Source organism: Dermacentor silvarum, chromosome 5 (assembly GCF_013339745.2).
Source record: "Dermacentor silvarum isolate Dsil-2018 chromosome 5, BIME_Dsil_1.4, whole genome shotgun sequence".
Lineage (NCBI taxonomy): Eukaryota > Metazoa > Arthropoda > Arachnida > Ixodida > Ixodidae > Dermacentor > Dermacentor silvarum.
The window spans coordinates 46,510,273-46,526,343 of record NC_051158.1 but is presented as its reverse complement, the minus strand read 5'-3'; the positions used below and the strand labels follow the sequence as shown (position 1 = coordinate 46,526,343).

At 45.3% G+C, this 16,071-nt stretch overlaps 2 protein-coding genes across 2 annotated transcripts in view; both read right to left on the bottom strand.

The window, feature by feature from the left end:
* The window catches only part of LOC119453350 (probable aconitate hydratase, mitochondrial), a 327,347-nt gene that overhangs the window by 36,693 nt on the left and 274,583 nt on the right, over nucleotides 1-16,071 (bottom strand). The gene's annotated exons all lie outside the window — the stretch shown is intronic.
* LOC119453361 (mitochondrial Rho GTPase 1-A) overlaps nucleotides 3,157-16,071 on the bottom strand; it is a 30,185-nt gene continuing 17,270 nt past the window's right edge. The window contains exons 12-18 of the mRNA XM_037715401.2: nucleotides 14,485-14,624; nucleotides 11,837-11,934; nucleotides 10,433-10,644; nucleotides 9,374-9,502; nucleotides 8,479-8,675; nucleotides 5,573-5,641; nucleotides 3,157-3,274 (exon numbers count right to left, since the gene is read on the bottom strand). Of these exons, the coding sequence (XP_037571329.1) occupies nucleotides 3,157-3,274; nucleotides 5,573-5,641; nucleotides 8,479-8,675; nucleotides 9,374-9,502; nucleotides 10,433-10,644; nucleotides 11,837-11,934; nucleotides 14,485-14,624 (963 nt within the window). The remainder of the gene's footprint in view (nucleotides 3,275-5,572; nucleotides 5,642-8,478; nucleotides 8,676-9,373; nucleotides 9,503-10,432; nucleotides 10,645-11,836; nucleotides 11,935-14,484; nucleotides 14,625-16,071) is intronic.

Sequence of the window (16,071 nt, the reverse complement as noted above, 5' to 3'; positions counted from 1 at the left end):
TTGATGGCAGTATTCTTAATAAAGTAAACCAGCCCAAATATTCAGGTGTCACTCTAACATCAAACCTTCATAGGGATTCACACATCGATATCGTCACTTCTACTGCCCTGCAGAAGCTATTTTATCTTCGAGGTCGCTTGCGATACACACCGTGGCATACCAGGTTGCTAGCCTACACCATGTTCCTGCGCCCACTTCTAGAATATGCCAACGTTGTTTGGTTTCCGCACACAATGTCTAACATAATTAAACTAGACAGGGTCCAAAGAAAAGCCATCAGATTCATCTACGACAAATACACCCTCGCCCACTAACTTGTTAGTTCAAGCGGGCCTTCCAACACTATTTGCTAGAACAAAACTAGTGCGCTTGAAATTCCTACACCAGGTACTCCATAATCGGCTGAAAATAGACTCTTCTAAATATTTATCATTTTCCAAATCTCACCTCTCACGCCACAAGCACTCGTACACACTAACAAAGTACTCATTCCATAATGACACATTTCAGTACTCGCTTTTTTCGCTTGAAGTGAAAGCATGGAATAAACTGGACCCAACAATAACTAACACAGTGTGCTTTTCAACATTCTGTAACCTACTGGATAAAGCGTAAACCGATCATATTGGCAAACCTTAAACACGTTTAGTGCTGTCATTTCCGTTATCAACTCAATAAACTAATTACGCTGTTAAGGGAACTGCATGTTAACTGCAAATGTATGGCACCTTTCTGTTGTACAGTTTTCCTTTTGCTTTGTTTTCTTGGCCACTGTTAGGGTGTTCATTGCTGTTCTACTTGTTCTACAGCTGGAGATGTTACTGCCCACCTGCTATGGTGTCGTTCGAGACTGGCAGTATTGAAAATAAATAAATAAAGAAATAAATAAGACGCCACCGTTCTCAATGATCAGAGATGTGCGCCTGTATCAACATTTCCTAATGCCTGACACGTTGTCATGAGGTGCACGTGCTGCATTGCAACAGGAAGCGAAGACGACAACGAAGGCGCGAGCATGCTCGCCCAATGGCACCCGAAAAAGGCGAAGAAAAGAAATCTCCGGAGAGCCTCGTGGCGCAAACGTGGAACGCGGGAGGGGTGCCATTGTGATAGAGGAAGCCGAGTGAAGAAGGTAGCAGTGGCGGAAGAAGCAGCCTGTCGGACGATGCGTCCGGGCTCCTGCCTGTGCCTGGTGCTCCTGAGCCTACAGCTCAACCACTACAGCTGGTGTACGTCTATGAGGCATCCAGCCGAGCACACACCACAGCCTCGATGATCCTCGACTGCCCTCCTGGCCCATGTTCCTGCTCCATTGTGACACGTCGTCTCGCCGCCCGGCTCCAGCTGAGTACATCAGCAGCAGCCCTCTTGACGCTTGCACCATTCCGGCCGTGACCTTCTCCAACGCCCCACACCGAATCGTATGGTGACGTGTGAACTTCAATGACTTAATTCTGTAGTTTGTAGACTGTTGAGAGACTCCATACTTAGAAGTGATCCATATTAATGTTTGTTGGCAGTTATACGTCGTCGAATTTATATAAAGCATTGTTTGTGTGCGTGCAACAGAGAGCATATGCTTCATATTTGATTTCCTTAATCAGTCTGTATTGACCACCTTAAAGAACCTAGTTCGGTGAAAAGATCTACACCGTGACACACGTCTATCCAAGCTCTATAGCTATGCACGTTCCAAGGAACATATGCGCTCCTACATTCTAGCGCGCCAGTGCCTACCCAGGTGAAACGCTGGACACATGTGTCTCAAGGTAAGTGGTGAATTTGCTGTCGCGAAACTGCAGCATGTCGTACTAAAAACTACTGCCTCCACCCACTAGGCTGTGTGCTACAATGATGCCGTTGGCACGTGAAGTTTCAGCGCCAGTTGCTCATAATGAATATTGGATGTAATGAAGGTATCTCTGCGCCGAATGCGACTTTGTTATAACAAGCTTCGACTGTGCTTACTAATTAGGTGTTTGTTTTAAGAGTGGACCACACTGTATAAACAACACAAGCGAACAGAATACGTGAAATGTCTAGAAACTCTTTTTTTTATATGTATGCAACATGGCCCTAGCAGCACCGAGACACCCTTTGCCTCTGGCACAAGTTAGGGTCAAAGGTCAAGTAGAACCTACAAAAAAAAAAAAAAAGAGTAGGGGAGAGAGAAGCTGCTCTTGACTTCGACGAGGACTGACGACGATGGCAGTGGTGCGACTGAGACTGCTGCTACCTGCAAAAAAACAAAAACAAATTGTGAGCAGTAAATACACAATGTTAATTTGAATCTTAACTAGCATATACAACCAATGTCCCTTTACATGCGATGACAAAAGAAAAAAGACAAGTAAAATGTAAATGTAAGTTTACTTCCCTGTGCACAAAGTGCAAGTTAGCATGAAGTGAACAGAAACACCAATATTTGATGTACCGCGTCTTTATATTTTCATTATATATTTATTTATCTATTTAGTGCCAGCTTTGCCTATACAGGCATAGTAGCAGGAGGTATACTAGCCCAAATCAAACACAAGTCGTGGTAGAAATCATCATTCGACACTAAGTAAACATTTGCAGGCGGAAGAACATAGCCGTCTCTTATGGAGAAAAAAAGAAGATGAAGCCTCACTTCTAAAAGGAAATTCAAAAATTTTCAGACTATGGTCTCTTCTTTGCACGACGTATGATCGTGGTGTAATATACATTTCTCTGTCTATTCCCGAGTATTCCAAAATGAGTTTGGACGAATTCCATGGTCTTGGCACTACGACGTGCTTCTCTCTCTAAGCGTGCGCGTACGTGACCGACGCTCATGCTCGATTGGATTGAGACTGCCTGTTGTGCTCACCGTGGACCAATTTGACTTTGTGTAAGTAAACTGCTTAGATAACTTTTCCTTGTCAAGTTTCATTCACATATTTTAGCATTCTTCTGTAGTTATATTTATGATATAAATTGTACTATTCTGCCACAACCCTTATCGTTAGGGTTAGCAGTATTCGAAATAAATAAATAAATTTCACTTTTAGGAATAGAGCCAACAAAATTGTATACACAGCAAGTCTCGTACTGCCTCATGTGGTATCGGTTGGAGTAAACATTTGCTAATGTGCAAGAGCATCTACAGATCGAGCGAGTACACTTATACACCACTCACCTGTCTCTTGTTGACGCCCGTAGCAGACGAATCAAAAGAACTCCGATAACGGCTGCCGCCGCAGCTCCAACACCAGCGCCCACCCAAGCCGAAGGCTCAGCTGACGCAAGCCGGCTGCGGAAACAGAAAGAAGACGGAGCAGAGGAGTCACGAGAACATATTTATGATGATGCTGGATCTGGCAGTAAGCTGTTGTTAACACCGCATACGTGGTTTAATTTTCATTTGTGATTGTCACGTGCTGGCTATTTTCGTAACAATTTTCTCTGAAAAAAAGGAGAGTGTTATCATCGGGCGAATATGATAATCATTCGTTGTAGCCGGCCATTTTCACTTCAAAATCTGCCGAAGGCCTGCTGCAAATTGGCACTTTCGGCAGCAGGTAACGTGTTTACAACTCTCTCACTGTTTCCTGGAGCCATGAAGACAGATGCTGTAGCCACTGAGACCACAATCGGGGGATCACGGATATGCCTGTTATCTGTTCAAATTCAAATTATTTAGCGACACTGAATTTCAGGATGGAACCAACAAGAGCTCTGGCCCATAAAAACGTATGGGCGGCCGGTGCTAGCCAGCACTTCCGATCGAGATTGAAATAACTGAAAAAATGAATTAGCTGAAGTTGAATTAACAGAAGTTTACTGCATGTGTTTGTAAAGCATTTTACAGTCGAATCTTGATAATTCGAACGCGAAGGGGCCCGAAAATTTATTTGAATTAAAAGAAGTTCGAATTAACGGAAGGACGTGTTTTTGAAGTATTCGAGCATCATAGCAAGATGAACGAACGGTGCAAGTCGCGAAATTTTGCGGCGCGCAAGCGCATAGCGAGTTGTGCCCACGCTGGCCAATGCGCGGTTCCCAGTAACGGCAGAAAACGAAACTTCAGGGAGCGCGCGGTGCCGACACGGCGACAGGCACGCACGCGCGGAAACCGTCGAAGGTGAGGGAGGAGGGCGGCAGGAAAGCGGATTTGGGCTCGGCCACTCCGCCGCTTCAGTGGCAGTGGCTTCGGTGGCTCCCCTCTCTCTCAACTCCCTCACAGCTCCCTCACCTTCGACTGTCTCCGTGCACGCCCGCCGCCGGTACAGCCGGCTCGGCGCAGATTAGCCCGCTCCTTGAAATTTCATTTCTGCTGTTATCATGAAGCGAGCGTTTGCCGGCGTGGGTAGTTCGCTGGCCAGACTAGAGTGTACTAGACCGTATTTTAGTACACTCTAGCCGAACTGGACCTCCACCGCTGCAAGAAGGGGCCTCTCCTAAGCATTTGCTCTATGGCGGTGTCAGAGCAATGCCTGTCGGAGGTGCCGCCGCATTATTTGGCGGGCTGCTGAGAGCATTGTTGGTCCACGATATGTTCGAATTAACCGTCGCAAATGCTTTTGCGTTTGAAATACCGAGCGTTCTCGCCCATTGAAATATACGTAACTTTGACAGGACCAGAGCGTCAGTTCGAATAAACCGGCAGTTCGATTTAAGCGTGTTCGAATTAATGAGATTCGACTGTACTTATCGTGTCGACAGAAATGCCACACCTCCTCAGCTTAACTCGCTTCTAGCATAGGTTAAGCTGCAGTTGGACATAAATTGGATCATTACCGGCGATGTAGCTTTGCCAAGACTGCGTCAGCAGTTTGTAAGGCTCATTTATTAGCAATTTAGCCAAAGTGAAGTTTCGCTGCAGTTGGATTTTATGAAATGTAATGGCAACCTTCTCAGGTGTCAGTGGTCACAATTCTTACAAAAACACACACAAAAACAAACATGTTACTTAAGTAAGGTTATGGGGGCACATTCGTGAGTGACTTGGTGACCTGTGGACACTGGCTGCAACACTAAGTTCCTCAATTACACAAGCTGCCTTAGGAGAAAATGGATCCAAGGCACCAGTGTGTAAGTGCAATAAATGATTAGAACAAAAAAAAAATGTTATCAAGGGGGTCTCCAAAGAAAGAGCTCGTTAAACAAGCGATGGGGGGGGGCCTGTGATAGGTAAACGCTCCAGAACCACAATTCTAAATTATTCACATTCCTGACACTCTTAAGCGAGCTCCAAGAACATCTGAATGGTAGCACCGAGAGGCCGAGTTAAATGTTGCCACACAAAAATTTCGTTTTAGTTTCAGGAATGTTAATGTGAGAAGCTGTAAGGGCACTTCAAACACACTAGCTTAAAGACATCTATGGTAATTAAGCCCCCATTCGGCAGCTCCCACAGACACTAACTAGTGCCCCCTAGTGGCTTTTGTATGAAACGCTGCATTTAAGGTAACCAGTTTACTCCTGCAGGTCTCTGAGCACATCATATTTTTTTTAATTTTCCAACAGGCACGACATAAAATGGAAAAGCCTTCTGGAAAAATGAGCTAACCCGCCCTGTGATTCATTCTTTCCGAAGTCTCCCACCCACCTTGTGTATCGCGATAGCCAAGGTGCCATGGGCCGCACTAGCAGCACGTGAACCAACCGTCGTAGGCTCCTGCACGGTTACACCAATTCCACAATGTCAGCACGAAAACATTATTCATAACATGCCCGTGCCACATAACCTGCCCCCCTGATTAGTACAACCCTTGGGGAGAAAAAAAAAAGGGGGGGGGGGGGGGTGAGAAGAGATCCATGCAAATAATTGCACACAACAACGCCCACATGCTCATAAAAGCAGCACAGCACAGCTGCGGGCATTCAAAAATGGTTCAGGAAAACGTCTTGTTTTGTATGTTCAGTCATCACTGCGGTATTGGGTGCGTGCTTCTGAAGTGTAGCGTCATGGTAGTGTGAAATGTATTGCCACTGAGGCTGCACCCAAAGGCTAAATTCACCTGTGACCCTGTTCCCACCTGGTAATTTTTGGCACAAGCGACACATGCGAGAATACAGAAAAGTAACAGGCTCATGTACTCAATCAGATTGCCTGCACGGTGCAATCGATATGAAACCAAAACTGCCTTCGCGATGTCCGTATTCTTTACCTGCATAACATGATTGTATTGCGGCGAAGCTGGCTTTAACAAAAGTCTGCGGCAAAGCTGACTTCAAGAAACCGATCGCCATTGTGCAACACATAATAGACCTTTGTCAATTTTCTTGCTCAAATTTGGGAGCGCATTAAAGTTCTAGTTTGTTTAGAAGCTGTAATGCCATTTCTAGGTTAGTTTCCTACTTTGGAGACACAAAAAGTAGATGCGCATTTGGTTCGGGGGGCATGTTAGAATCGGGTAAGTACTGTCAAATGAATCAGCGGTGTGTTTTGGCGTTCTTTCGGCATCTTGTGCAATTCGACGCACCAGATAACTCAATCAATTTTGTCGGTCTCGTCAGGGTCAAATTAACGGAAGTCGACTGCATATGAGCTAATACATGAAGTAGCTATTCCGTAGAAAGAGTCACAGATCAAACAACTGCACTTCGAAACACGTGGAGTGAAACTTTTTTTACTCTACTACTACGCACGACTTGTGAAACCTCAGCAGCACTGTCTGCGAAGTATGAAATGGAGTACAGGTTGCTGAGCTGCAACATGAACAGCGAAGAGCAACTGAGGCTGACAGGACATACAGTCGATTACCGTTAATTTGATCCCGACGCAAACATAATTCATTAAATTATAAGGCAGGTGAAATTTGCCGTTAATGTGCACGATAACTGTTGAGCCTATAGCATCGTCTAACGTCAGCAGATTTGTTCATGAAGGTCAGTGTGCCTCTTACTTTTCTGTTCAATTTCGTTTGTTGTAATCTGATTGTAAACCCTTACATACATGTGACCTGGTAAGAATAAACCAGTTGTAAGTATTGTGCATCAACCGTCTGTTGGTGTTTTGTGTCTGTGCTTTTAGTAATGTGCTAGTGCAAAAACAAGCATGAAGAGTCGCCAATAAGCCCCTTACATAAAACTCAAAGTAAACAAGACGCAGAAAAAACGTCAAAACACACTGCTGATTCATTCTGCAGCATTTTCCTGATTCTAACACGCGTCTAAATCAAACGCGTGCCCACATTCTTTGTGTCCAACGCAGAAAACTAACATAGACATGACATTAATGCTCCTAAACAAAGTAGAAATTGGGCAAGGATCTAATATGTGTTGCACAATGACAGCCGGTTTTCTGAAGTTGGCCTCGCCGTAATACATCCGTGTTATGTGGTAAAACATTCGAACACCGCAAAGGCAGTTTTGGCGGTATTGTGTTCGATTGGCAATGCACAGGCAATTTTCGCCCGAATTTTTTAAGGGGGGGGGGGGGGGAAGAAAAAAACACGTAGTGTTACAATCGGGTAAATACCATAATGAGACATTCTGATCTACGATTCTCGTTCGAAAATTTTTCTAGGGCAAGCCGAAAATAGACATTTTTGACGGGAGATTGATGTGTGCTCAATGCATTCACTGTCCTCTAAGCTCTGCCGAGATAGACGCTGCCACTAAAGGGGTTGCTATTGGGGTCAGCTAGTCACCTAGGCGTCAGGTGGCTGCGTGCTGACTAGTCAAGTTGGAATTATCTCGCAAAGGCCAAGTTTACGAAGGAAATAATAAGAGTTTGGGCCCACAGAAGTCTGTGGGCACTGGCCAGGACCTTTGGCCGGGAACGAATTAACCAGAGCCAAATGAGCGGAAGTCTACTGTACAAGGACACACAAAGGCATCAGGGCTAGTACTAACATGTCCAGTGTGTTTGCCCAGCTCACCACCATTCATGATGAACCAATTTTTCCAATGCAAAGTACTACAGCTCCCAACAGTTATATTAAACCACTAGGTAAAGACACATTTTTCCGTTAGGATCAAAAAGAAACCAAGATTTTGAGCTTACTGCTGCTCTGTTTCTGGTCAAATTTAGCAGCAACATCATATTTCATCGTTCTAATCATTCAATATAACACTAGCACTGTTACTTGCCTGGTCTGTCGAGAAATAACTGAATTTGCCATCGTCTGTGCCTCTCTTAGTGTCCATCATTGCATCTACCATCGATTATTGGGTACTCATCTTGAAGGCCATGCTTTGCCACACTGGAGACGCAGGAAGGGTGAAGGTAACGTCATAGTCACAATGTTTTGGGCGTCACCCACTACAAGGGGCGCAGACAAAGCAAAATTCAATTTTGTTTTTTAGACAATCCCAGCAAGTAACAGTGGCAAGTGTTAAATTGAATGACCCGAACCGTAAAATGTGATCATGCTGCCAAACTTGAGGAAGACCAAAATCTTTTTTTTTTATGATATTAAGTGAAAAATGTGTTTCTGTAGAGATGACAACATTAAAAAGAAAAAAAAATGCAACGTGACGAGTCCCACAAAGCACCAAGTTGCTTACGGGTAGGCAGCCATGGTGGCAAGCTTGACATAGACGTCCCTAGGTGGCGTGACCAGGCATGAGAATGTCTGGGGGGCAGGTAGGTCGTGCCTCCGGCAGAACTCTGCGGGCTGCACCGGGTAGTCCTGCCGCACGGCCGGCCTGTCACTCTTGGACGCCACTACTAAGACTGGCACAGAGCTTCCGGACAAGTGTTTCTGGAAACAGAGAAGACAGGGGACCGTTCTGTGAAAAGATGAAGACTGTGAAAAAAAAAAGAGACTGTTCACATCACTGATACCACATCACTGATACCGGACGGGGCGGTTTCGTTTTACCAGACACCACTGATGTAGACACGCGCACTATGACCTTGCTACGGAAAGCAGAGTCCATTCAGCATGCGATGGGACAAGAGGGGAGAGCGGGTTTCTCTGTGTTTCTAATTGAAAACAAATAATGGGAAGCGCCATCTTGGATGCTTTCAGTCACACGGTAATTGCATGGCTTTAAACCACTGCACCCTGGCTCATCCAGCAAGCTGTAATGGCGGCACTTTATTTTTTTTTTCAGTTTCACTATCAAAAACGTGCTATTTTTTAACACTTTTCGTGATGCATCCACCCGTATTTCAAACGTAACATTTTGCACCCAGACTGGTCTATACCTGCCCTACCGGCACTATGCTTTTTACACAGGCCGAAACGCCGTTGTTGCTGGCTTTAAAGCAGATTTTTCATTTTTTTTTAATAAGAACTGAAGTTTAGCTTAACCAAGTTCATCTTAACGAGAGTCTACTGTAGTGAATGGCAGCTCCTGTCTTGCTGTGTGGGTACTAACGAGTTATTGGCCCGTCGTCTATGCAACCACGGTTGCATTTTCTGACTGCCCTGCAGACAGGACGGTGTGCACTTACAAGGTAGGCCCTGGCGACGTGCTCAAATGAACGCGGGTTGCTGGCATCGAACAGAAGGCACACAGCGTCGCAGCTCAGCTCCGGGGCCACGGCCGTGTCGTGCTGCCCAAACAGGTCCACCTCGTGGAGCTGCACGGATGTGCGGATACGGAAGCATCAAAAACCACATTCGTCATGCAAACACTGCACGAATTGCAAAGCGACAAAGCTGTGTGATAGTTAGCATGTTACTGGTTACTTTTACTGGCTCCCAACTGGCACACTGCCACAGGAGTGGCGAGGCCAAATGCCATAGGGTTGTGGCAGGCAAAGTTTCGTTTCGTTTTTCTTCGCCATGTGGCAAGGGTGCAAGATGAGAACGAGGAGGTGGCCTGTTGAGGACACAATGACAGCGGCACAATGTAGAGAACGAACAGGAAGAAGGACACAGATAAGGTCAGTTTCAAACCCTTAATCCTTTCTGATCCAGTGATTCCTGTAGGAATCGTCATGTTTTACAAAAAATATCCAACAAGGAGAAAAAGCTAACGCTGTAACTAAATGAAATCTGAGCGTCAGCATCTGCAATTACTAAGTTTGTTGATTCGATGCTGCAGACAAACAGGGTTCTCCCCGAAATCTCGCTCATGTCCACATGTCACATTACGCCGAGGTTAGTTAGACATGTATGCCGTATCTTTGCAGCCTGCTGCCCAAGGCTTGTCCCTTGCCTTTGGTGACACACGAACTCTTAAAATAATTTGTCACCATACTTCACGCCGTTGTGATTGTGAATTAAGAATTCCGAAGAAGCACACGCAGTCTCTAACGTGTTGAGTTGTTGGCAGTTCACGAGAAAAGCCTTTGATGTGCTGCCCAAAAAATTGATTGGGAATTTCTTCTTTCGTTTCTTGCCCGTCTATTGTCCCTTTGTTGCAGTGCCCAAGTGTCAACACATCCACGGGTCGAAATCAGTGCCTCTAACAAATTCCAGCAGGAAGTGACATTCCTATAATCCCAACTCCCCTCAAAACATCCAAGAGCCTCTCCAGCTGATCAGCCAAAGGGGGACCCCCTTACCAGGAGGTACTTCTCCTGGCCGTACACGACAATCTGGTCCACGGCGTACTTGGGACCGGGGTGTCCCGGAGGCGGACTCTGCTCCAGACTGCAGCCAAGCAGGCCCCGCAGGAAACACGTCTTCCCTGCGCCCTGTGGCCCCAGCACCCGGCAGTGAAGCACCTGCCTCGTGCTCTGCCGCTGCTGAGACTCCAGCTGCTTTTCGCACGTCACTGCAAGTTCCCGAAAGAAAAGCATGAGGGATATTTTTTTCACAACTACTCGCTGGGCAGGTTGGTGACTGACTCTCAAACAAAAATGCTGCTGCAGGGGACAAGAAAGAACATCAGCAACCTGCCTAAACCCGTTTGATGCTTGTCCTCTTTGATTTGTGCCTGGTGTCCTCGAGCAGGTCCAAAAAAAAAAAAAAAATCAGTCGGTGATTGCTTCCTCGATAGCATTTTCTTACGTGTTATGTTGTCCGACTCAAGCGAAAACTGCTAGTCGTCGGACGTTAAAGGGGCTCCAAAGCACTCTTCTAAGTAATTATAGAATGGCATCATTATTAAATTACATTAACTCACGAATCTCCTGCCGCAAGAATTTTTCTAATCTTTCAAGCACAAGCGAAGTTGGACGCAGTTATCGGAGCGATAAGTGGCTTTCTCCATCCTTTCATTTCCCCTAATGCGCTGAAAGCTACACTAGGAAGATGGCAAGGGGCACAACACACCATGCTGGCCCTGCTAAAAGGTTGATTGTGGCGGCGGTGAGACGGTTCGTAGCGGCACCTCCTGGTGGCTGCGGTATCTACACTACACATTTGAACTCGGAGGCTACATGCAGCAGACGCAACAACGCACAACTGTTGTGCGTAGACCAGCAGTGCAAAGGTGAAATGGTCTTTTTGTCTTTTTGAGATTGCAGACATATAGATTTTTCATTTATTAAAATTAACTAAAACGAGCAATAATTGTACTAGTGAGAATGTTCTCGCAATCAGGAAATCAGTCAATAGCTGTTGTGGGTCCGGCTGCTTGCGATGAAGCTGCATGACGACATTGCGGAAGCGAGAGCAAGTGATTCTTCACTGCTTTTTACCATTCCCTGTTGCATGCAGGCTCACATGTTCGCAAGAGCCTCGCTACCAGACCAACGTTTTCGTACTATGTTCCAAAAGTGTTTCGGGGCCCCTTTAGCCTTTCAAAGGGTCATAAATTTAACCAAATGAAAACATCCGTTGCATGCTTCGATTGTCAGATTTGCTGCGCCTGCTTGATCTACATGCTTTGAATGTGTGCAGCCTTTGCAAGATAGTGCAGAGACTCGCAACTCCAGCAACTTACATTATAAGCGGCCCACACTGTATTCAAGAAGAGTACGGAAAATGTACGCAACTGCTGGACTGCACAATGAGTGTCTCACCTTGGACGGCAGAGAGTTGGTTCTCTTCACCAACTCCAATGTAGCCAAGGTACGCCAGGCACTCTAGTGTCTTGTGGACATCTAACGCCGTAGTCAACCTGCACGTGTGTCATCAGAAATACACTTGACCATGTGCACGCACTAGTTTTAAAGAATTTTCGTTGCAAACTCTTTCTACCACAATGCGATTTTATTATCAAGCGCTTCCTACATATCTTAGACATACCATTGCTTTTTCAGGTTAACCAGTAACAAAACATAGTGGCGCTTTTATAAGAGACGAATGGTCAAATTTATGCAAGACATATCAAGTGCAGTGCAGTCAACTTGTAATAAAGAAAAAAAAAAGCTAGAAAATCCTATCATCATAGTAAACTTATATCAATACATACTGGCTGGTTATTTGCACATATATGTACAATGTATAAGACGATGCCTATTGTACCATAAATCATGCACATTACAAGCAGTATTGTTAACCACACAGCATTGTAATCTATTGCATTTTACTTTCTTCCTTTATTTTTAACGAACCTGGCAGATGGCAATAAATGTCATGTCAATAAATCAACAAAGCTACATAGTTGAATTCTGAATAGCTCACTCTAAAAAAATACAGGTTATCCATGCTGCTCAATGCATCACCTGCTAAACTCCACCACACATCCTTTTAATATCAACCAGAGCTGGGATAATGCAATGCTTATATTCCAATTTCTTTTCATTTGACAAATAATCAATGGTTCAAGCAACAATACACCTTCATTATCACCAGAATCGGCCAATCGTGAGTGGTAGATAGTAAAAAAGGAAGAGAACTGAATGAAACTAATCCTTACGTTATACAGTAGAACCTAGTTATAACCAAGTCGCATCCATTGTATTCATCGCATTCCAATATACCTCCATTATATCCAATATTCGTTATAAGCATATATTTGTTACATGCTAACATCGACAAGAAACGTTTTGGATTTCCTTCACTATGTCCGATAATTCGTTACATCTGCACTCGTTTATGAATTGAATTCTGGTGTTTTACATGCCAAAACCACAATTCGATTATGAGGCATGCTGTAGTGGGGGACTCTGGACTGATTTTGACCATCAGGGCATCTTTAATGTGCCCCCAATGCACGGGGCACGGGTGTTTTTGCATTTCGCCCCCATCCAAATGTGGCCGCTGTGGCCGGGATTTGATCTCGCGACCCCGTGCTTAGCAGCACAACACCATCGACACTAAGCCACTGCGAGGGGCGATTGTACCGACTCAGAATGTAATCTGTTGACATCGGCTCCCTAAACCACACTGCTATCTATCTTGAATTTGGTGTCTATCACCTCAATCACTTAAATAAAAATATGATGGCTGTAGCGAGAAGCCGAGATGCTCTTGCTGAAGGGTTTATCTCATAGGTGCAGGCTGGCAGCCTCAAAGCACATCTACATGTCGCACAGCACACACGAGTGACAGAAGTGCAGTAGCACAGTGGCATACGGTCAGGACAAGCGACATGCGAGGACTGTCGCTAGCGTGCGTTGCCCAACCTATTTACAAGAGGCGACTTGCTCTGCAGAGATGCTCAAGAAACAAGCTGCAGAAAAGCTCAAGCAATCCGCTGCGTGTTTGGAAGGGTCTGGAAGCCTGTTAGACAAAACAATGGTGAGCTGCGTTTTATTTCAATAACTTTAACAGAAGATTAAGCGCTTACCGCTAGTTTATTGCAGCTTTCCTTTTAACTCAAATTTTGCATATAGGATTTAGCATGTTTTCGTGAGTACTGATAAATAAAAACATTAAAAAAAGAAAGAAAACTTGGCATTGTTGTTTGTCTGCTTGGTCAAGACATTTTGCTGTTGTCGTGACATTTTGCGAGACTTGTCTGCGCCTTCACAGCAGCTCACTTCTTCAATGGTGAGGTGCAGATATGCCAAAAAGTTCCTAAACATAACCAGCTCTAAACGGATGCCAGTACGGGTATTAGACGTCTCTGTACTTGTACAGTGACCATAGAAGGTGCATGTGCGTACTAGGCCCCGTTACAGTCTCATACACGGAGCGTGCAAGATGGGCGATAGAAGGGCTTATCGCCACAATATGCGAAACAGCTCCGAATGGCTGCCAGTACAGTTATTAGATGTCTCTGCACTCATACTATGACCAGAGACTGGCACTTATGTGCGTGTATAATTAAGGAACAGATATCGCGCTGTTTCCCGTAACGAAGGAACACATCCTATGACCCGTAAAAGTGGCCCCTTTCCACTCTTAGTATGCTTCGCTGCATAACAAGGCTGTGCAGCGCTAAAGGAACCAGTCATTATGCAACACATATTAGACCTCTGCCTCACGCATTCCTCAAAGCATGTCTCGACCTGAAGCTAACTGAGTTAGGCCTACACTGCCTACACACAAATGACTCGGATTTAAACCTGGCTTCAGCTAGCTACCAGCACATAGTGGCAATTAGGATGCAGCTGTGCTGCATGATGTGCTTTTACAGAATTTTTTTTTTTTTTTTTTGCGGTGCAGTTGGAGCAGTTTTTCAGGAGATTTATTGCCGTGCCTGTGCAATCGGAAGGATTGGTCAGAATTTGGGTGTCTCCTGAACAAATTGGGAGAGTGGGCAGATATGACATTCACTCACGCCCAGTGGGCCAGGTATCCACGTAGCGTCAGCCAGCCGGCATCATTGGTGGCTACGGTGCCTACAAGGTCCGTGCCCCATGGTTGCGTCGGACAGACTGCAAAGAGGTTTGCCAGCTCGGACGGGCAGAGGCAGCCAGTCTACGTCCTGCACACATGACAAAGAGCAACATCATGAGAAAAGTCAAGAGCGATGTACTGAAAGCTGGGCTGTGCCAAATGTTGGCCAAATAAGAGGTGTCAGGCAAACACTTTTAACCGCTGGATGGTTTACAATCAAACTTTGCGTGGAGGTAGCAATTCACAGCATATGTTGTGAATTGGTGGCGATTCACAGCATATTGATACGTGTACTTGTTTATCTTTCTCGGGTGACTGCATTTCACCATCTAACAAGTGTTATCACTGCGCGCAGGACTCGCCTGCATGTATCGGAAGTTGCTCGAATGTATCGATGGCTCTATCCACTGTCTGTTGTCACTGAACCTTGTGTAATCTGATGGCATGTATGCACGATGTGAATTGAGTAGTACTTTCTGTAAGACACGCGGGCACCAGCGATTAGTCTGGAAGCTTCGATGACTCATGTATAAAAGCCGACGTGCTTGATCCGCTGATCAGATTTCGACGACCGACGACTGTGTTCGCCGCTATCATTGTGTTTCAAGTGTCACTTGCTTTGAGGGCACAGGTTCGCCTAATGAAAAGTGAGTTTCATCATTAACAGTTTTGCTGCTGTATTCTTCACCATCACTACTACATGACAATATGCTGTGAATCGCCAGCAAAAAAAGGTAGATGGATAGAAGAGGTAGCCAGCCAAGAAAAGGCAGATTGTGCAGTAACGAGTGCCACTCCCTGTCCTGGTTACAGTAAAACATGGTGCACGCAGTGTTCCGCCCCAACAATCTGTACAGTTAGTGTACTACGTGGGGTTGTTAGCTCTTAGTAAGCAACCCTCCCTTAGGGCATTTATCTTAGGGCAATTATCCTTCCTCCTAAGAAACAATGCCAACTAGCTAATATATGCACAAGGACTAGTTCATTGATAGAATATGCTCATCAATCGAGGAAGTTTGTGTCATATACCAAACGAATGTTTGCGCATGCCTGGCACTGATGTTCAGATTGTTCACAAGAGCGGTCATGTGAATTGAAGTGTGTAGTACAATAAAAGTTCGTTAATCCAACTCTCGTTAATTGGGAAGATCGGCTAATTCGGACTCATCTGATGCCGGCAGATGTGTGCATTATTTAATGGCATCAAACTCTGGTTAATTCGGACATATTTGGCCACACATCGGTTAAGTCGGACAACCCTCGAAGCGCAGCGAGCGCGGAGTGCCACATATGCGACGCAAAAGAGCTGAAAGTCAGTGCTCGTGGTGTTGTCTTCTCGTATCGTGTGTCCGTCTGTGGTTTCGCGCTGTTACACCAAAAGGGCAACAGCGGCGCTAGCGTTCAACCTAAACGAAGTGACAGAGTCTGCATCGCCATAGTCGCCAGTGGGAATTGTACGGCATGCCGTACGGAATGACAGCAACACTGGAATGCTTCGTGTCTATCTGTGACTTTATAATAAAGCCTT